General features: G+C 41.5%; 1 protein-coding gene across 7 annotated transcripts in view; it reads right to left on the minus strand.

The window, feature by feature from the left end:
• celf6 (CUGBP Elav-like family member 6) overlaps positions 1-23,301 on the minus strand; it is a 138,768-nt gene that overhangs the window by 29,842 nt on the left and 85,625 nt on the right. For 4 of the 7 annotated variants that reach the window (XM_065953010.1, XM_065953009.1, XM_029278424.2 and 1 more), the window contains exons 3-5: positions 22,859-22,907; positions 10,568-10,696; positions 6,597-6,676 (exon numbers count right to left, since the gene is read on the minus strand). In XM_065953010.1, coding sequence (XP_065809082.1) covers positions 6,597-6,676; positions 10,568-10,696; positions 22,859-22,907 — 258 coding nt within the window. The remainder of the gene's footprint in view (positions 1-6,596; positions 6,677-10,567; positions 10,697-22,858; positions 22,908-23,301) is intronic. The other 3 variants (XM_065953011.1, XM_065953007.1, XM_065953012.1) reach the window with 2 other exon arrangements.

Genomic DNA, 23,301 nt, shown 5'->3' on the forward strand with positions numbered 1-23,301 from the left:
GCTGGATGCAAAGCGGCAGCATCCTCGCTCTGGAAGCAGAAAAGCACAAGCTGACAAACAAACAGAATAATAACCTCTGCCCGCACGACTCCCGTACCTGGAGCGAAAATGAATTCACTGAATTTGATAAGGGCCAACAGGGAGCCTTCACTTTTGACAGGTACAACTAAGGAATTTGTCACGGGTTCAAAAACTAATCTAATTTCTTGAACAACGCACTTGACTTGTGAAAATCTCCTATATTGGATTTTGTATGGGCCACAAAATGTGTAGATGGAAAAATACACAACAGTAATTGAGGGATTAGAACTGAACTACAGCAGTGAAATGGAATTACGCTTTTTATCACTGCATTACTGGGACACAAAGACACTGGTGTTAAGTGTGTGACAACAGGTAAACACACGTCTTTCATCTCCTTCAGAGGATTACAGCAATGTTATATAACGACACACTCATTGAGAGGAAAACTTGTCACTTTGAAAAGCGTATTAATGATCTGTTCTCGCCTATTCTGCAAAAAGCTACTACCAAATGAGAAACAAAACTTTCCTAAGCTTTATAGGTTTCTACAGGCTTACAGACTAAAAGTTTTAATCGAGAATCAGTCGGAAATTAATTGAAAACTCCATAACAAGTTTGTTGGTAATTGGATGAGCCCCCTGTGGGCTTCTTATTCAACTCTCTGAACCTTGCTCCATCTCTGCTAGCCTCATGGGAGGACTGTCTCTCATTAGCACTGGATGATGCTGTCTTGGTCTGGCCTGGCTGTCCACCACATACTGCTGCAGATATCGAGCATACTGCATCAAGCCAAACGACACCGTCGAAGAAAACTGTCATTCATACTGGTATGTTCACTTGGCTTGTAAGGCGTTTTGTAAATAACAGTTTTCACAGCAATACATGACGAGTGCAAATACACAAAACTCTGTGTACTCTGTCAGCTACAAGATTCAACACTTTCATGTGGCGTTTGATGAATTGTGTGCAACAATGACAATGCTCCCTGGCTTGGTCTTATCTCTCATTAATCTAGAACCATAGTATGACACATGCACTGTCTTGTTTCTGCCAACATCGGCAAGCTCCACAGACCCTGTCAGCCATGCTGTGACACTGAACATGACAATGTCTGCAATTTACTGGGTGTTGTCTGCCTGCCCCTGGCTCTGCCATTTGAAGTTCTGCCACCTGTGCCTCTGCAGCCTTGCTGTAGTTCAACAGCTGAACCAGTGAGAGAGCCTGTTCTGTCGCCCAATCACCTTTTAAGTTAATTTTGGAAGCACCTGCAATCCGCAATAAACATCAATTAAAGCTATGACCCGATCTATCAGCGCATGCCCTTCGGTGGCATCCCCTTGCCCTTAAGCTTCATTAGAGCCTTTCATTTTGGGCCAGCGTATTTTGGTGCAGGTATTATTTATGGCACGCGTGTGTGTGCCAGGTAACACAGATGCTGCGGAAAGAACATTAAGAGGGAGAGAGACACGGGGAGAGAGTGAGAGACAACTCTTTGTTCAAGGTTCATCCAGACCTCACAGCTGGCAGCAGGCAGTGTGCTGAGCAGCCTACTCTGTGAATCCTGCCTCCTGTTAGTCTGTTGTTGACGACATGTGGCAGTGATATTATCCAAATTAACTGCATCCCCCATCGGTACCCAAGCCTAAGTTGGATACTAATGGCCACCTTGCCTATTAATCTGGAGTGGAAGTTGGATTTGTGGAGAGGAGGATAACAGGTGCAGGGATAGAGGGAGAGAGATATGGATAATATTGATTATTAATGAAGTTGGATGGCTCTTGATCTGCCCCAGGTCTGTTTGGGGCTCCATATGTTGCACTTGGCCAGCTTGTCTGCAGTAGACCTCAGGTGGCTCTGTAGTCAGATGGATAAAAGCTATGTCTGAGCTTTAACCAGAGACTCTACAATAAGATGGATGACATGACAGGTCAAAAAAGTAACGCTAAAACTTTGAGAGCTCCCCCTACTGACTGGCTGCAGTATACATCATACAATCTGCCACCTCCATACTTACAAATAAGACATGGGTCAAACTATGAAATCGAAATACAAGTGATTCTAAAAAAATAAATAAAAATACAATACATTGAAAAAAATGAATACAAAAATGAAAATAAGACTAACAGTAAATGTCTGTTTCAAACACAACCAAGACTCTGTTTTGCTGTAGACTGTACTGACCTTTTTATTGGTAAATTAAATGTGTGTTTTGGTGAGCAGACTTCAGTACTGTGGTTCCACCTGCTGATCCCTATTGTGTAGACTTGAGTTGAAAACCAACGACATCCAGCTCCACATCGCCACCAAAGCCATCACTCCTGCCACTCACTCAATCCTCACTGATTGCATCACAAAAATATAATCCTGGCTCCAAACCAGCTTTCTCAAACTCAACTGTGACAAATCAGAAGTCATCATCATCGGTCCCAATTTCCTCATCAAATCCACCAACAACTTCTCCCTCACCATGGATGGCTCCACAGTGCTCCCTTCCCCCAATATCCGTAAACTTGATGTCATCTTCCACCAAACCCTCTCCTACGACAAACACATCAAACACATCACCAAAACAGCCTTTTTCCACCTCAGAAACATCGCCCGCCTCCCCCCATCCCTCTCATTTTCAGCTGCTAAGACTCTCACCCACGCATTCATCACCTCCAGATTAGACTATTGCAACAGTCTCCTCTACGGATCACCATCCAAAACACTCAAGAAACTTCAATACATCCAGAACTCTGCTGCTCGTCTCCTCACACACTCCTGCATCACCCCCGTTCTTCATGACCTCCACTGGCTCCCCATCCCCCAGTGTATCAACTTCAAGCTCCTCATCATCACCTACAAAGCCCTTCACAACCTGGCTCCCCCTACCTGTCTGAGTTCCTCCACCGACATACTCCCACCTGCCCTCTCAGGTCTGCGGATGCAAACCTCCTGTCCCCCCCCCATATCAGACAAACTATCGGTCCTGGGGGGACAGGGCCTTCTCCATTGCTACTCCCACCCTTTGGAACTCACTCCCAAAAAACATTAGAGACTCCCCCACACTCACCTCCTTCAAGAAATCCCTCAAAACTCACCTCTTCATCACTGCCTACAACCACTAACTCCCCCCCCCCCACATTACTTCTTTGTTGTACTGTCCTCGTCGTTTTTTGTTTTGTTTTATTGTTTTATGTTTTTGTGAAAGCGTCTTCGAGTTTTCAGAAAAGCGCTGTATAAAACCAATGTATTATTATTATTATTATTGTTATTGTTATTGTTATTATTATTATTTTTATTATTATTATAAAACACTTTGGCCACTTTTATATACAGTCAATGGCTTAAACTAACATACAAGGTGTGCACAAATTGTCCACATAAGCCAAATTTTGATACGGCAAGAAAGCAAAATGCCAGCCCCAATGAGCCCCAATTATGTAAATCTTCTGGAAGTAAACATATTATGTTGATTGAGTCAACAAGATAGTTTGAGTAGAAGGTAAATATCTTGATTAGAATCAAATTTCAAGCAGAGGCCTGACATCACTGTCTATGATGAGTGTGCAAGAGGATTATTCTTCGGCTCACGGCCCACTGCTTATTAAATTTTGACCCTTGTGGTTTACATGCCAAAAAGTTTGGTCTCCACTGAGCACAACAACCACACACACAAATAGAGAGCCACTCTACCACTCATTCCCCTTCCTCACTTCAGTGTAATGCAAATAGAGGCGGCATCAAAAAGATGTGTAAATTACATCTGGCTTCCAGGACACTATCTGGCTGCCAGGAAGCGTCTGTAAATATTTATTGCGGAACATCAGTGAAGTGTGTGAAGGTGCGGATGTCTGCCAGGAGGAGTGTGTGCTCTGTGTGTGTGTCCAGCTGCACAGCTCACAGAACCGGCCGGGAGGTGCTTCGTCAATCATCTTTTTTAAGCCTTTTCGGTGGCCTTGTTCAAGCCCGACAGAAGCATACCCAATTCATAATTAACTTTAGATTGAAAATAGTTGCAGGTTTGGTGGCTTCATTCTACAACTAAACAAATCAACACTAACTTATGCTTAGTCATTTATTTCACAACTACTGTTTATTATATTCAAAGCTCATTTCCGACTATGAGGCAGTGTGGAACAGCCCACACTGACCAGAGTGATTCCGTATTTGCTGACATCCTGTGTAATGGTCGATAAATGTTGTACAAAAACCTTGAGCTTTTAGGGCAGCAAGCGCTTATGCAGTCTGATTTACATTTGGGCTGAGTAGGTTTATAATAGCTGAACAATATTAAACACCATCAAGATGAATTTCCCAGTCTGCAAGAAGAATAAATGTCATGAGTTATTGGAAAGCTGATAAGCTACAAGTGTCCCATAGTGTTATGAAGGACAGGATACTGAAATTTCAGGAAGCAGTCAAGGAAGCAAACATGGTTTATTAATCTGACCTGATTAAGAAGATTCATCTTAACTGTCGGGTGCTATTCAATATTATTGACTAACGTGTTAACCTTCCTTCCATTCACTGTAATGAAGCCTCCCTTGATAAGTGTTTTTCAAGTGTTTTTAAATATTTAATATTCTTCAGCAAAATAGCCCCCTGACAGGGTTCAAACTGTCAATGGTACTACATTGGCTATGATGAGCTGTTTATCAGACACGTTGATTTTATTGTGAGAAGAGACTGTGACTTAAATCCCCTTAGCCCATCCATATTAAGAAATCTTTTGCTGCATGTGTGTTATCTGTCACTTGGGCACAGGCTCATTGCAATTTAGAACATGCAGTTTGTCTTGAAGACATTGTTTACCTTAAAAAAACAACCTCCTCTAGAAAATACCAGAATATCAACGCTTATCCTACCTAGACCTGTCTAAAGCAAACACAAAAGTGTAACTGTTATGCTGATAACATATGTATATCTTCAATTGCTTCACCATGTAACTATCTCCAAATGTAAAGCCACATATTTTACACTTATTACAGCTGGAACAGTTTCAGAAAGTTGTTAAAACTATTAACTTTTTACAATGCAATTTTCCCCTCAAAAATAGTAAAACCTGCTGTGTATAACATAACCTTCCTCTTGTTACCCTTATTCACTTAATGCATTACTTTATTAACTTAAATTCTCTCTTTCTTATTGATCTTGGTAAACTAAGAGAAAACTATGATGTCAGTGAACATTGGATTTACTGTCATCAGGTGGCTTCTTCTGCCAACGCAAGTAGGGGAATTGTAAGCTAATGCATTTGCTATATCACACAGATATGCTCAAAGAGCATTAAGAGCTTAATCAAAATGGCCAACAGGGTACCTCGTGCACAGCCCTTACGTTCTCAGGTGCACACGGTTGTAGGACCATACCATGAAAAATGACTCAAAACTCTGTACCTGTTTTGTCTGTAGTTTCCTCAGCATTAAGAGCTTGTTTCTGCATTGATCAATATAATGTGAAATAATCAAATCAAAAGGGGTGAATTAAATTAATTAAACTCTAATCTTACAGCACATAAAATGGAAATCACCCAATTAAACAACCCTATTTTCTCTCCCCTTTCTGTCTGTCTTCATTGCCAACTTTAAAAGTAAGCCAACTGCATAGTGCAAAGTCACAACATACTGTCTGTTATCTCAAGACTAGAGCAGGTCTAGACAGTAATAGCCTATATATTGTATTGTTGCAGAGACCCAATATTAATCCACCATGAGTTATGCATGGGGCAACAGTGGCAGTAAAATGTCAGACAGAAACCTTGAGCAAAACCAGACCCATGTTAAACAGCCATCTGCTGCGACTGTGTTGGGCTTGCAGAGAGTAGAGTCATAGCATAACGCCTCCTAAGGACAAATTCAAGGATTCATGTGCAGTGCAAAGTAATCATATCTTTATAAGAGTGTGAATGTAAACACTCTATCTGTCTGCTTTAAAGGTAATCTACATAGCGAGGGAAATGGATATTGAGGGAAAAGACAGATAGCGAGCATGGAGCTGTGTGCTGTGAGGTGGCGGATGCTGACTGCAGGAATCTTTTGTGTGCGATAACACACAGTGAGAATGTTTCTGTGTTAGTGTGGACTGTTAATGTGCTTTGAAGAGACACGACAGAGATGGCATGTTTTTTGGTCTGTGTTTTTATAAATGTATGCATTACACAGCAGAAGAAATGGGTACATCCATAAATGTTTAATATTCTCATATATGTTAATAATGTTTATGCCTATGACTTTTCTTAACATGTTTGAGAAACAAAAAGAGGCACAACCCATTCGGTTGGTGCAGTAGAATAGAAAATTTAAAGGGAATACTGAGTTGGTCTTTTTTTGTGGGGCAGAAAACAAAATCAAAAAGTGAACTAGTACTACTATAAACTTAATCCCAGTCCACCTCCAACAACTTGAAATGATACACATCCAACTTACAGCACGCATCTCTAAAACTGTCCACTTGATAATAAGTGTAATTTTGTGCAACTGCATTGACATAAATCTGAAAGTAGGCTTTACTAATGCATTTTTAGTCCTGATCGTAAGTTGATTTTGTTGTGAGAAAACACATACAACAGTTAGTGAGTGTGTACTTACAGGCATAGTCTGTCCACCATGTAAGCTGTTGATGGCAGCCTGTGCTTCTGCGTGACTGGAGAACTTGACAAAGGCACAGCCTGCATACACAGAAAACAAGAAGAACAAGAGGGAGGGGCACAACATCAGGGAGATTGCATTGAATATGGGTGGGTGGGGAGGGGGCATTTATAACCATTACTTTCATGTAATCTAGTTTGTAAATATATTCTGCCATGTGTTTGTTCAGCGCATAACTCTGAATAAATCAGTCTAATTGTAGCAAAGGCATAAACTACATGGAACATCCTGTCCCTCGCCCCTTTCTTACTGTGCCCCCCTCCCTCCCCCCCCCCCCCCCCCCCCCCCCCCCCCCCCTCCAGACACACACACACACACACACACACACACACACACACACACACACACACTTTGGAGCATGCAGCCAAGGCATTTACTACCCTGACTTGTTTGTGATTATTAATCTGTTTAATATTTACACAATGTGATTTGTGTGCAGTCACTCATAAAAGAGATTATGATGACAAAGGCATAGTATTATAATCTGCCTATCTAACCGAATCTCTGCTCATGTATAATTTCAGATGGGGGGGGGGCTTTGCTCAAAGGGCATCCAAACCATCTTAAATCTGTTGTGTGGTTAGTGCACAAAAGGAGAAGTCAACATAGAAAGTTGGCGGGGAGACAAAAGAGCGGCTGTTGGCAGCAGTGTTCTGGAGCCTCATTGCATTAACATTTCAAATGATTTGAGTAGCTCATAATAATTAAGCACAATATGTTTTTTTTTACAACGTTACAGTACATAGTCTAACTATATGATTAAATAGTGTATCTGTGTGTAGGTTAGGGCAGGCACTAAACCACTAAAACATCAAGAGAAATGAAGTGAACTGAAATACAGTGGAAGTAAAAGGTGGTGATTTTCCAAAAGCTATTAAATTAAACAGGAGCTATTTCTCTAAGCTTTATGGTCGTCAGAGACTTCACGAGGTATTCTGTTATGTCCTATTCTTATCCTTGCCTTCAGGTAGCTCATGTGTTAAGTCAAGAGATACCTAATTAACAAACTCATGGATTAATTCTGTCCTCTTTTCATTAGCTGAGCAGCTCCAGTGTCTTCGAGGGAGACAGGCTTTTTAGAGTTCAATCCCATGGTTTCTTAAAAACTACTGATAGCTATTTAAAACAGTAACTCCTTTTGTGTATATTCATTTACCCTATATTTTCAAAGTAGTTGGGAATGATTTGTCTTAATTACAAACACTGATTGGTGGGCTCAGGAATGGATCCATTCGTTTCTAAATCCTAAGAGGCACATCTTCCCAAACAACCAAAAAAGATTTAACAGAGGGAAATGCAGTATGTGCACAATCATTTGGTTGACCATTTTTATGCTGAAGCTGACATGTGACGAGTAGTAGAGGCCATGTGTTTTCTGTACCGTCAAATGTCCATGAAGCTGTACAGCTCTACAGAGGCAAACAGATAAGTAAAAAAAAAAGCCTTTGATTCTGTCACAGCACTTTAAAACCCTTTTACTTCACTTGAACAGCCCTCTGGGTGAAGGCAGGAAAGGTCTTCATTTGTCCGACTGAAATGCGTCTGCCCACTGTGTACCATTTGACTGCAGCTTTGCCTTTGAAGGAACAAATGCATTTAACCTTTGTAGTTGAGATAATAATGGGCAGTTTGTTCTTGGAAAAGCCTCTTGGTTTTGTAAGGCAACACAACTTGCTGTTGTTTCCCTAACAAGGGTTTTCAGATATTGTGCCAGAGACTCAGTGGCCCTGGCAGCTCTGCTCCACCAGAAAAAAAAAAACCTTAAAACTGCAGGGCTTGGCGCACACCATCAATGCCAAAGTCATGTCAAAAGAACAATGTCCTCAAATTTCTCCACCCCAAAAACATCAATGCTGTAGCTTTGCTTTTCTTGGACTACAAAAAAAAATATTAAGGGACACAGCAGACATCATCTCAAAAGAATTGGAAGTGCCAAAGCCTCATAAATTATAGTGCACATTTGAGTTTTTGAATTTGATGGCTCAGAATGAGTTTGGGGGGGAAAAGGAAAAAAGAGAGATTGTATTGCTTTCAAGCGAGAGGATCTGCACTGCCTTTTGAATTCCCGGGGTAATAATATGTATGCATGAATTCCATCCCGCTGGATGGGTGACATTTATAACACAACTTAATTATAGACCTAAAAGCCATCTCTCTATTTTTCCTGACAATTCAGGGCTCTATTCAACTCTGGCAGCAAGTGTTGCACTTTAAAAGTACTTTGAGGAGCAGCGCCATAGAGAGATGGATGTTAAACTTCTCGGCCTTTTTTATTGGGTGAAGAGGGGTGCTGAAAAGCCTCTGAGTAGCATAAATTTACATCAACAGGGGACAAAGCCTCCATCATGGAACAGATAGCACCGTCAATTTCAAGGTCTGTCTCATTCAAATTACGCCAGCCTCATCCCAAGCGAGGAGGCTGGCAAAATAATTTGCCGTAACATCCTGTAATGATTACATGGGACTGTTGCACAGACAGTGATAGGACTAGATACCTATATATGAGACCTTTGTCTGCTGGTACAATTCCTAGTTAACACTTTCCCCATTTCAAAGCAGAGAAAACATGAAAAAATGTGATTGAGCAAATACCGAACACAGGAAACATATGGCATGTGAGAAAGGGAAAAAAAGAAAAACACAAGAATGAAGTGAGGGGTGCAGGAGGGTCGAAAACGAGTGAAGGCGAGAATGTGGGAGAAAACTAGCTCCTGTCTGATACAACAGTACAGGCCTGATTTCATTTTATGTGCTGTCAATCAGATGGAGGCTTCTGAGCAGACAAGAAGAGAGTGAGCCGGTGAGGGAAAAGAGGAAACAAGCCGGTGAGGAAAAAAGGTAGTGGGCTGTTGGGGCGACGCGGTGCAATAGACCCGGGATTAACAGTGAGAGGAACAGATGTTGACACAGATAGGCATGTGGTTGGGTATAGCCGTCTTTTCTTTTTCGATATACTCAGCAGGCTTTGCCTTCCCACACATCCTTTTCTCACATTCACACACTTCGTATGAGAGAATAAATCACAGAGAGAGAGGAAGGTAAAGGTTCAGAGCAATATCATTGGCATTATCGCTCTAAATATGGCTATAAGACAGAAACCCATCAAAGGATAATGGGGAGACTCCTGCACTCTCAGAATAATCCCACCTGCATCACACATTTCATATTTGTGCACGCTCTACTAACTTAATTGCACATAAGCCACAGAACTGAATGCATAAGCTGTTCCTGAATGCAGGCAAATCTGCCGCACGGTGAGTGACAGCAGCGCAAAAAAAAAAACCAGAGCCTGGCCGCTTTATTTACAGAAGGACATCATCATCCAATGGCGTCCCCGGGGAGGTATGACGGGAATGTGAGAAACAAACATGATTACAACCTCTCAGCTTTTCAGATAACAGGAAGAGTTGGATGAGAAGAAAGAGAGTGGTAAGGAAATAAAAGACGACGTGTTGCATGATGGATCTGTTGAGTATACGAGCTCAGGGTGAGAGGAGCTGCCGGGATGAAGAAAGAACAGAAAAGGGAGTTTGGAAGGAAACAATAAAATGAGAGAAAGGAGAGTTGGAGTGAAAAGATAAAAGGGAAGTGAAATGCACAAAGTAGTGAGAAAAGGAAAGTGGGAAGGGGGAGGTGTCAGAGCACAGTGACAATGAGGTATGAAAGAAAGAAATGCGAGCGAGGCACATAAGAGGTGATGGGGAAAAAAAGAAGAGCTGAAGGGGAGGATGAGTTATTCAGAGGAGCGGAGCTCAGACGATGTCGATAAGAAAGAGCGGCTGAAGCATGGTTCCAAACATATAAAGAGAAGATAGAAAGACAGAAGACCACCAGTAAGACAGACAGATAAATTGAGAGGGATTGAGAGGGACAGAAGGGGAAAAAAGAGTGGCAGGTGTGTGGGCTCTGACCCTTACTGGCCCCATCAGGCCCTCGCAGGACAGTACACTCCTCGATCTGGCCGAAGGTCTCAAACAGCCGCCGGACGTCGTCCTCGCTCTGCTGCTTGCCGAGCATTCCCACAAACAGCTTCCTGTCTTCTGGATAGGAAGAGAGGAAGGAGTGAAGTGAAGGGGCGAGGGAAGGAAGCAAGGAGGGTGGGAGGGAGGGAGGGTGAAAGAGAGAAGAGAACAGACAAAATTCTACAGCTGATCACACCGTTCTGCTGAGCTGAGAGGAACTCCCCCCACCCTCACCCCCACCCGCCCTTTTATCAGCAGTCGGCTGTTTTGAGCCGATGCTGCTGCTGCTGCTGTTGTTGTTGTTGATCTAACTGCTGTGTGGCGTGCCACCCCACCCTGCTATGAGGGAGATATATTCCTGTTACCAGTGAGCTATTCAAGTATGCCACAGTGACGTTTGATGATGATATTTGGAGCGCTGTGAGATTGGGGAAAAGGTAGAAAAAGAGCAGACATATTTTGCACGGATAGACAAACTGCTGGATCGTCCTGAAGCTCAAATTCACTGAGTTGAAAGAGAACATGGAAGAAGAACTTGGTAGGACATTTTCTCATCACCAAAGGGAGTAGGAGTTTTAATAAGTAAGAGTACATCACATTCTATCCATTTTAAACCTTAGAAAAGAAAGACGTTTTAACAATATCTTAGCCAATGTGTATAGGTTTTATATTAAACCTTAGCTCAGCTGCTCCACTTCCTGTGTACTATTTTCAGTGTAAATTTGTTTATAGATAATAATCTGGCCATGGTTCATGGAATTTGTCATTTTCATACTTCAATTATTGCCACAAATAAAAAAAAACAAATCAAATATTGCTGTATTCACAAAATGCAATTGAGTGAAAATAATTCCCCCCCCCACCTTTTTGCTCACAAGCTTAAAGCTTAAAGTTGTATTCAAGGGGAAGGGTAAATATGATTTATTTCATGCAAACATTACCAATATAACAATGATTGAGGCCTATTATCTCCAACACCCATTGATGAGGACAGGTGTTTGCAGGAAGTACTGCGAAACATATCATCGAGGAAAACTATCAGATGTACCTTTCTTGGCTTTAATTTTAAAAAAATGACAAAGCTTGAATTCATGACTAAATATTTCAATGGAACAAGTGGTTAAATTGCTTTATAGACTATTTTATTCTGTCAACAAAAGAAGGCTAAAGATAGTTGGAGAGGGATAGACTCTCTACTGGCCACGTGTTAGTGGCTATGTTTACTCGATAAGACAGTGATAACTTAAAATCAGTGTAACATCCCCTAATTAAAAAATGTTAGGGTGTTGTGTAAAATGTAAATAAAAACAGTATGTGATGATTTGCAAAATATTGAAACATAGTTTTTAAGTGAAAATAGCGCAAATATATCATTTCAACTGTTGGAACTGAAAAATGCTTTTGTTTTTGGATAATTATTTGCCCAATCTTTGTCTGATGCCGACAACATGTTTTAAAATATTTGGTATAGTGTCCACATAAGACTGGAAAAGTTGTGAAATGCTTAAAAAAACCTGATGGAACACCTCACAATTAAATAGGTTACTGGCAACAGGTTAATACCATAACTGGTAATAAAAAGAGCGTCCCAGAGAGTCCATCTGAAGTAAAGATGGGGAAGCTTCAAAGGATCAGGCTGGAAAATTGTGAAACAATTGAAAAATGTATCTGAACAATTCGATATAATTTACTGTGTGCAGTACATAATATCATTAAACGATTCAGAGAATCTTAAAAAATATCTGTATGCTGGGTAAAAGGAAAATGGATGGCTGTGATCTTCAGACCAGCAGACGACCCTGCATTAAAAACAGACACTGTTCTGCAGTGGACATCATTGCATCAGCTCAAGAACATCCAGAAGCTATTGTCTACACTGTTCATTATTCTGTGTGCTACCTGAAACTACCACGCAAAGAGGAAACCGTATATATACTACATCCAGGAATGTTCAGGTTTTTTCTGGAACCAGGGAAATTTAAAATGGATTGAGATGAACAGGAAAACTGTCCTTTGGTCTGACAAGTCAAAATCTGAAATTCTGTTATGGATGCCACATCCTTGGTTTTCAGAGGAGAGGGACTGTTCAACTTGTTATCAGAACTCAGTTCTAACACCAGCATGTGATAATATGGAGGTTGTTCGAGTACATGGCACGAGTAACCTCCATTTGAGAAGACTAGATTAATGCAGAATCATTAATACAAGTTTTGGAGCAACATATGCCACGTATACAACATCTTTTTCAGGGTGGGCTATGCAGTGATTTACCCAACTCGTGATGCGATTCACGATGCTGGGTTCCCAACATGGTTGTTCATGATTTTGGAAAGGGTGTAAGTTACACAGTTTACAGCACATGATAAGAGTTGCTTTATTAAAATGTGTTTAGATAATGAATCCCAATTAATTTTTCATTTCACCGATTTGAATCGTCCCTCACTGTATGTGTACCGATAGAGAAAACACAGTCCCCATTTCAAAATCTCAATGTTTGCTAAATCAGTAATTTAAAGGGGTTAAATGTTGTGGCATTTCCAAATTTCCCAAACAATGGAATGAAATGCAGTTCAGTATTTGAGTAGCAGTGCTGCTGCTCATAAAGTCTGAACAGTAACTCTAGCTTTACAAGCCTCTTCTTTGACACTTTATGTCCTTTCCTTTCTAAACTCCAGAGGGGAGCACTCTGACTCAGATGTATGGCTCCATACCTCTACATTTTGACAAGTGAAAAGGCTGGATTTCTCTAATTAATCTTCTGCGTGCCCTGGCATTAGACAGAGCATTCATCTTCCTTGAATCTTTTACATTATGCATCCCCTTATTCTGCCGTGTTGTGGAATGAAATGGCTACTAGCAAGAACCTATCGCTGGAACTGATGGAAAGTGGCAGGAAGGGGAAGAAGAGTTTATTGGGAATGACACTGTTGATCTTCTGTGTGAGTCATTTGACTGGTCAGGAATGGGGCTAGGAGCGGGAAGGAGCGGAGGGTGAGATCATCACCTGGGCCTCGACAGATGTGACGCCTCCTGTACCTGCCAGGCTCCATTAGACGCAGCTGTTATAAAAAATAAAGCATCAGGTCTTCCTTTCTGCAGTAGGTAAATCGGATCTGTTCCATTCCTGTAAAGTTCAAATGGGACACGTGCCTGCTACCCGCTTGGCCACACAAATGAGCCCCTGCATAATCAATAAGGCCAGACTGCCTGGTCTCTTGGGCTGGTGTTGTAGCTATGGTGTCAGTCTGTGTTCCTGTAGTCACGCCTCACACAGCAGGTATTCTCCAACCTGCCAGCTGAGCTTGCTACTACTGCTCATTACTGCTCCTCCTCCCTTGGAGCTCCAAGGTTGGAAGTAAGCGAGAACCCAGAGGAGATCACCACTGACACAGCCATTTATACCGTCGACTTGGGTTTAGAAAAAGACAGCCAGGTAGACAGACATCTAACTGGATATTGAGCATCAGCAGAGAAGCTCTGAAGCTGTAAAGTCAGCCCTGAACAGGTGTTAGAGAGAAATGAGCCCGACCTCTGTCCGTGGCAGCAAAGGTGAAACCAAAGCAACAGCCAGTCCAGAGCATACGTGACTTTGCCTTGATTGTCCCTCCATCTTTCACATTTTCACCGAGGTGTCACTGTTACGACGTAAATGGGCAGAGTGCACTTTTACAGGCCTCCTGCAGTGTGTTAATGTTTTGGGACAAAAGTCTCATCTCGGTCCTGGCCCGAGGAGATCTAATGGCGGCTTTACAAGGCTAATTAACAAGCCATGAGCGAAGTAATGAACTTTCCAAATGTGCTGGCAAACGCAAAAATAAATTACACCCCAGTGCAGGCATTAAAAGAAGTGTGAGTGTACTTGGGAGCTTTCTCTTGGGAGAGCCACGGTGAGAAAATGAATTTGGAGCTGCTATCTTTTCATTGCCCGACCTAAGAGTGTCTTAGTCGGCCCACTGCGTGCCCTGGCCAGAGTATAGATTGCTATTAATTAGTCCGCTTTGCACCTGTCTCCAAAGCAGCTCTTATTGGATTTTGCAAGTTCCCTGCTCATCTCCTATGGCCACTCGCAAGCTTTAAATTGGCATTTTATGAATATGAATAAATATCTTGTAATGCACCCTCTGCACGAGAAGATGACTCCAAAGAGTGATCCATTAAACTGGGGAGAGGAGAGGGGGGAAAAAAAGAAAATACTCTTCTGGAGTACAGTCATGTATTTGCATTAAGAGGGTCGAGGACCTTCATATAGAGCTGTCTGAGGATATAGAAGTGTGAAAAGTATGACAAAACTCATTGAGCTTACTGTTTGACCTCTGCTACTTATCTCTCATTGAGAGGGGCTCATCTTATCCCTCTAACAGAGCTTAGCCACACAGCTGGAGAACATTTGAGCTCTACAGCACTTCTCTGCTCTCCTCTGAAGAGACCTTTGTAATCTGCACTTTCAAACCCTGCCTCTACTTTAAAATGATAATTAGTGTGTCTGTGTATGTGTGTGTGTGTGTGTGTGTGTGTGTGTGTGTGTGTGTGTGTGTGTGTGTGTGTGTGTGTGTGTGTGTGTGTGTGTGTGTGTGTGTGTGTGGGGGGGGGGGGGGTACAGTATGGTAGTGAGGAAGCATGGCTACATCATTTTGATTTGTTTCTATCATTTTATTTTTAAACACTACTAATATATCCATGTTTCTCTTGCACATTTATACAGTAAACTTTAAATAACAGACAGATTTAAAGATGCAGAGGCTATTTAAAAACGAGTTTGCTTGGATGGGAAAGACTAAGGAGGTGCAAATGTAGGTTGTAATCATATTCAGTGCATGGTGCTTTTGTGCATGTGTGCAATGACATTGCAGGTTTTCTTTCCTCCCCAAGCTAAGTCAGAGCTCATTTACTCAAAAATCCATATCGTCTTTGTTTCACTCCCCGAGCCTCATCTCCTGACTGAAGATGGGAGCAATTGGAGGGAAATGCCTCCATGTCAGTCTCTAGCCATGTCCAAACCAAAGTGTGTGTCATGTGGACAGCCTCATTTTATGAATGCAAATAAAAAAAAGGAGATCAAAAAACTTATCAAAACACTGCTGACATCTGACAATTGCTTGTCTCAGGAAGCCTTTTCATTTCAGCGCTGGTATATTAAAAATTAATGGATTTTGCACAGCCGCCATATGCTGTCAAGATTGATGCTTCTCTCCATGGAATAAAGTACTACTTGTGTCATACGCTGCAGTCTATACGTATAGATTTTGCTTTTCTTTTCTTTTCCTCTCCTCTTACTTTGTATCTCTATTGCTCTTTCTATATCTTTTTGTTATCCCTCACCCTGCTCTCCCTCCGCAGGCAAAGAATCAGTTGGTGTGAAGTCTACTTTTAAAAACTTTATGCTTTTGTTTGCCAATAATGGGAATATTCTCTTAAAAGAAATACTCTCTTGCTCCTGTGCTTTGGTAAATATTTCTATTTTTCCTTTTGTTTTCATGGTTCTATTACATATTGCCCGCTGGCAGTAGTCAGGGAAGCTTGCTAGTAGTAAGTGTTCAGAAAGCATGGACAGCTGCATCCAACGATAAAAGATGCCTGCTAGGCCGCTGGGTGCATTTCAAATGCAGACTAATGTTCCAGGCAGCACAACAGTGAAGTTGTGCTTCTTATAGTCTCATTAGAAAAGCCTGATGCTACTGCACTGCTGCCTGGGAGGTCTGCCACCAGACACGCTCACACATGTGGGCGTATAAGCAGTGTGTACAAAATGTTGGTAACGGCTTCTTAGTATTGAGTTAAACTTTGTTTTTCATCATCTATACATCCCAGTTAAAGGCAGAGTTCTGTTTGGAATCATAAGGTGCTATTCCGTTTTAAACAAGACCTTTAAGCATCAAATGTTTTGTTTTTACAAAAAAATACATAAAAAGGAAAAATGTTATAAACCTTCCATTAATCACCTCTGGAGAAAGATGACCCTACTATGAGCCCTTTTTTTCACAAAGTCTCTGAATCTCCATTCCTCTTTTTTGTAGATGCATGAGAGAAAAAATATTTCTAATGAAAAAAAAGTGCTGGAAATAATAGATCAATTATTCACAAGAAAAGCAGAAGTAAATGATGAGGATTCAATTGGTAGTGATTATTGTGACTAATTATTTCATCAAAGCTCAAGCAAAAAAAATAAAATTGATTTCTTTTTACAGACCTCAATGAAGGGAAATTAAGTGAAAAAAATATTATTTATGAAGAAAGAAACTCATTGCAATTAAACAAAAAAATAATTTCCCCTGAAAGCTTTGAAATTTAAATTGTAGACTATTTTCTCCTAAAACTCCTTCTGGATAACAAAAATGTAATATAATATTATATAACAATGCTGTGTAAATGATTTAAACAAATCAAGATCGATCTCTGAATTCAAAAGTTAAACTTACATTTTTAATCACGTACTCATCTGAAGCTAACAGTACTCTACTTCCTGTTTGGATATCAACCTGCTTTTATTTTGAAATAAAATAAGGAACTTGTGGTACACTGAAGGCTACAACATTAACTTTACTACAGGGAAAAAATGTGTGAAGTAAGCTATTTAAAGGAGCAGAGGTGTTGTTCTTTTCCATCACTGTGCCTATAGGGAGATGCTGCTCTTCGTGTGGTGGCTTAACTACGGTGTGCCTAAAGGGACAAGTAGCTCGTGATCAATGCATAAAGAAATGAACGCATTAATTTCAGACCTACTGTAAATTGCATCGTTATTAACGCAGTAACGTTGACAGCCCAAAATATAAGATAATATATAATAAATACAAGGTTCAAGTGCTGTTTTGAGATAATATAGAACTAGTTAGGTAATAGAAAAACAACCTGCACAATTTATGTATCTGTTCAGCTACATTTCTCAACCTCCACAAGCCTTCTCTTTTCCTTTACGCAACACCTTCCATTACTTAATAAGCTCTGTTCTTCTAATTCATGTTTAGTTCCTTCTCAGCTAACAGAAGTAATTAGACCCTTTCTCAGTGAAAGAACCTCTGTAATGCTGCGCAACCACACACTAAACCATCCTGCTGCTCGTCCCAATCTGATGTATGCAAGTGGATTATCCAGCATAGTGAGGTGGTTAATGGAATAATCAAAGGAGAACAAACATTCAAATTGTCAGCGTATCAGGCTCAATGAGAGGATACAGGCTTTGTGTTTGTATATGCATTACTTATACCACTAGAGATGTTGCAGCCAATTCCTCAGGGGAGTGGGAGAGGAGCATTGGTATGAACCCTCCAGAAGAACACAGATTTATCTGGAAAACTTGTTTAGAAAAAGTTTGAATGCTTGTTTTTCTATATTGGAAAACCTTCTCTAATGGCAGTGCCCAATCACAGAGATTCTAAAAAGAGGAAGTCAAATTAGGGCCTGAAAACTTTCAATTAATTAAGTTTTACTTTTGAAGGTCCCTAAATTCTATTGTCTATCCATGTGTCTTTGTGCACTCCCCACCACACACACACACATACACACACAGAAACCCACACACACAATCACATATCCACCGCTGCGAGGGTTCGTCTTGACTTTTCAGAGTTCTGCACGATCTTGTCCAGAGGCACAGAGGGATCTTTTGGCTTCATTTGCATGTAAAGTGATGTGCACTCTTCTGTGGGCGTGAGGTGCCTCCAGACAGACCCTCCCCTGTGGCCCTGCCAGACTGAGCTCAGCCAGCAGCCCCTCGCTCTTCTCCTTCCTGCTGGGGTGTGGGCCATGACTGCACAGAGCGCTACATCTTAAGGTTCTGTCAATCTTTCCACCGGCCCAACAAGGGTCAACCTTCTGAAGAGCAGCAGGTTGGCTAGGACAAACGTGAGCCATTCACAAAGACTCCCCTCAGCCAGACGAACTTAAGTGCATGGAGGAAATATTAAAAAGGCTGCTGAGTATCACATGGAGGAATTATGACACTCCAGGCACTGTATAAGTATCCAATAAAACAAATGTAAGGGGGAGCTATGGACAAATGCACAGAGTGGCCCTTTGTGGAAAAAAGTCGATGTTGATGGAGGTTGCGAGGTATTTTGGGAGAGTGTTGAACCCATCTTATTAGAGTTAATAAAAGAAGGGGGTGTTGCTGGCTGACCCGTCATCTCTCTTCTCATCAGTGTGGTCTCCTGTCTCACAGCAGTGGCTAGAGAAGTGGGACCTGGCTCCAAGATTGTGTTTAGATAATAGCCATCTCCAATCATAGATAATCTGTCCCCATCTTTTCTTCACAGACACAGCGGCAGACAAGGTCAGGGGGAAAAAGATTCCTGGCGAGGCGAGGAGGAGATAGGGCTGGGGCGGCTCTGAGATGATTTAGTGCTGAGATTCACTCAGCTGCCTCCATCACCCTCCGTTAACTTTCTCATCCTGTCGTCTCTTCCCCCCCCCTTGGTCTTTTTTGTCTTCCATCTCTCACCCTCTCACACATTCCTCCCTGGGCCTTGTACTGAATCTCCACCTCTTTCCCCATCACTCGCTTCATCTCTCTCCTTGCTTTTTGGTACCAGTGAGACAGAGTGCGGGATGTAGAGAAAGAAAAGAAGCAACAAAGAGTGTGTGAGAGATTTCCATTCTTTCCAATCTTTCTGATTTTTTTCTTTTTTTTTTTTAACCTTTTTCTCAATTTTGTACCTACCTTATTTAAACTATGGTTGCAAATCTGTTTCTTGATAACCCTGATGAAGTCCACAAGCCAAACCACGTCAGTCTAATTTGTTAATAAAGTTAATAAATCTTCTCACTTCAAGTGTTGCTGGAGCTTTTTGACCTCTTCAAGATTTCTATTCTTCCTCATTTCTGCACCTTCTTAGTTGGAAAAAATGTCTTGTTTCAAGTGGAGATATAGTCGCCAGTCTGCTCCTTCACTGACCACAGATCTTTGGAGCAGAAGACCAATGCCGCGATTGCATATCAGTATCTCTGAGTTCAAATCATTGTGTGTTAGAATTGGTCAGATAGGAAATGGTTTTAAGCACATCAGATAAATGTTGACTTTGCAGTGAAGAGGACCGACGACTCAAGGAACGGAAATAGATTTAAAGGCTGTTGAGTCCCCCTTCATTACCCTTGTCTTTTTAGATCAGGGATCTCCAACCACCAGGCCTCTGACTGGTACCAGGCCTTGGGTTGCCCAGTCGGAAGCTAGAGGGTGGATGTAATTGCCATAAATATATCTACTGCTTTGTGTTTAGTTGTTCCTGGAAACAGCCAACCTTTTTCACTAAATATCAAAAGGTAAATTATTTCCATTTAAAGTTGGTTTATTATTGTTATATAAGTAAAAGTTAACATATGAAACTGACTAGTTCACGTGTGGGTCAAAGCTGTGCATGCAGCACATAGAGGGTGAGCGGTCACTTTTAGTAAATAAGCTAGTGTGGAGAAAACATGAGGAAACGACATTTACATGTTTTTTTTACTGGAGCTGCTGAAAAAAGGCTCACAGACAGAAAGGATAGTGGAGACACCAGTCTGTCAGATATTTTACAGCTGCTGTCTGGTCGGTGTAGTGAATAAGTTTGGGGATCCCTGGTCTAGATAATCCAAGGCAAAAAATAAAATTAACATGTGTCATTGCAGTAAACAACCAGAGTATTATTCCTGTGATCCAAAATGGCAGCAAAGCTGCAGGATCTCGCCCCCCCCAGCCGTCATTTTCCGAGCTCTGGTTTTTATTTCTCTTTCTGACACTCCCATTTCCCCAGAGTGAGGACGTCTCTCAGGGACATTTCAACAAAGAAGGGGCTACTGGAGTCTCCAAATGGAGTAATGGACCCTAATACCAGGCACGCAATCGAGTCCCTGCCACTAGCTCCCATGACAGATAATTGAGTCTAGTGATAAATGTGACTCCATTCTAGGGGTGCAAATGTCCCCAGGTTTGACAATCTTTAAGCCCCACTGGGAGTGGTCGACCTGACTGGTCCTCTGCCTCCCACGGATGGATCCCTTGCTGCTTTCTCTCCTTTAGCCAGCTCTGGCTGGGCTGTCTATTTTCCTTTAACCACAGGCCTTCATAGTAAATCTCATTTCATTGTCAGCTGCGACTGTGGTTTACTTCCCCGTCCTGTCTGCTGACTTCCTGTTGCCATTAATGCTCAATATCTCTGTTGGGGCCTGTCTGCTTGGTCTTATTTCATTCTGTTCTGTGCCCTATCCTGTCCTCCCATATAGAAAGTTCCTCTGACAGACTAGCAAGGGCCCTGCCAGCCTGAGAGCCCTCTGTATTTCATTCACACTGCCTGTTCATCTCCATTCTCTTTCTGCTGAAAAAGGGGAGTAATTGATATTGGGACCCATCCATCCTCCCCTCTTAAGCCCAGAGACCCAATTTATCTTTGTGAGAACACCGATTGGCTCTCGCCCTGGCCTTGTCGGTCAGACTTTGCCTGTTTTTAGATGGCCGTTAATTAAAGTGCCGCCACGACAAAAAAATAAGATCTACATGGGGGTGTGTGGGGCAATAGATATAGACCATCTGATTCACAGTTGACCATATAAATCAGTCAAGTGGCTCAGTTTAATCTGACCTATGTAGACCATTTCACAACTCTAAAATGGAAATACAAGGCACACACAGACCAGTCCTATTAGATTAAATGCCACCCATGTACATCTTTAACTGGCTTAATCTGCATTTACTTCAGTGCTGTTTGTTACAAATGATCTAGTCTATCATGTCAGGCCTGCTTAAAATCGAGGAAATAGGATGACCAAAGTATTGGTACTGTGCCAAAGCAAAATTTCACATTTTAATGTCACAATTTATGCGTTAGACAGATGGGTTTACTTTTGACAAAATGTTGTCATCTCTTTGAACTATTAGTTCATTTGCAGCATGACGTTATAACTCAACAGGGTCAAATGGAATAAGAATCAGATAATGCTCAGAGGGTTCAAAATGTATAACATTATCCCTGTTTAAATCATGTGACAGTACTATTAGTGTTTCAAATGTATTAAAGAATTCACAACCTGGAATTCAAATAGACTTTTTGGGGCTTCTTGATTAACAAAGAGGAGCAATCATAAAAGCAGACATCTGTTGAGTGTACTAGTTATTATGACAGTATTTTGTTGCACCGGATCTTAATTTGAGAATTGAAGTCAAACACTCAAAGCTATTCACCTGTTTATGTGTAAATCATTTTGAAAATATTTTTATATTTCTCCCACCCACCTATAAAATATTGTCTCTTTTGTGGGGGCCCTGTATATACAAACCCATTATAATAAATTCTTACCCTGAAAACATTTAGAAATCTTCATGTGGGTGTTTCTTTATTGCAGTTGCACTAAAAACAGAATAAATGAGTGTTTTCTATTTAAATGTCCTTGTTTTTATTACTCAAGCAAGAGACAAAAGGTCGGTCCTATTTTCACAAAAAAAATGTTTTGACCTTATTAGTGTGAACTGTCTTAATGTCTAAACATAAAGTGTTGTTTTCTTGAACATCTCACTTCATGGGCTCTGTTAAGCCTGCTAGCACTGAAACAAAATGTTTAATTCCCTAGTGACACAAATTAAAGCCAATTTAAGATGGATGGATCTGTGAATCTTTACATCCCCTAATATGCAAGGCACATAGCATATAAATACAATGATATTTAAGGAGTAAGCTGAGTAGGTAGTGTATGTCGATGGAAGTACTATTGGTTCATTTAGAGTTGATTTTGTAGATTATGTGTTGATTTTCGAGGAGTGAATCCTTTAGCTGTGCTCTTTTTTTCTGAACAAAAATACAGCTCCTGTGAATACCACATGGAGCATCCACAGAAATAATGAAACGTCCCACTTTGAGTGTGTTTGTGTGTGACTGTGTCTATCTATGTTTGAGCTGTGTGCCACTTCCGCCACCCTCTGTAAGCAAACTCGACTGTCACTCTGCTGAGATCAAGGGACGGAGAGTCCCCACTCGTCATTAATTTCTGTTGTCTGTTTCTCTTTTATTTCTCTCTCTTCTCTTTTCTTGTCTTTGAACCACTCCCAGTGACTGTGAAAGTACCTGAGACAGCCCCTCTGCTGGCACAGATGGGAAGTCAATAGAAGCAAGTGACCTATATTACGGGCTACTACACTAACTCCCTGTGTGTCTCAAGTGAGAGCAGAATATTAAGGATTGAGTGTGTGCTGTACCAGTGTATTTGTGTGTTTGCTTCTGTGTGTGTGTGTTTTCTAAAGGGGGGTGTGCATGCAACAGAGACCAGGAGAAGGTTAATTACCTCCTCGTCCTTCGCTGTCGGCTGGCTTCACCTGGATGGGCCGGTTCATCTAGAGAGAGAGAAGGAAAAATAGAGGAAGAGAGAAACAGAGAAAATGAGAAGGGGAAATCCCAGGTTAGCATGAAACAAAAGGAACAGTTTCTACAAATTCGTTAAGGGGGGGGGGGGGAACTCAAATGTGGCAGTTTTCCTGGCATTGATGTCCTGAGTGTGTCCCACTCTGAGCTGAACGCAAAAATCAAACAGTTCTGATGCTGTAAAGGAAACTGTACGCTGCTCCATGCCAGCATGTTTAATTAATCCAGGGCACTGCCTCTAGAGATGCCTGAATTCCCCTCACAGTTCAGCAGAATTAGCACTTTTCAATGTTGATGCCACACTGGGTGTCAGATGGCACTTGGAGATTAATGCCATTACATCAGCCACTCCCAGCCCCACAAGGG

The sequence above is a fragment of the Labrus bergylta genome, chromosome 3 (genome assembly GCF_963930695.1).
Source record: "Labrus bergylta chromosome 3, fLabBer1.1, whole genome shotgun sequence".
NCBI classification, from domain to species: domain Eukaryota; kingdom Metazoa; phylum Chordata; class Actinopteri; order Labriformes; family Labridae; genus Labrus; species Labrus bergylta.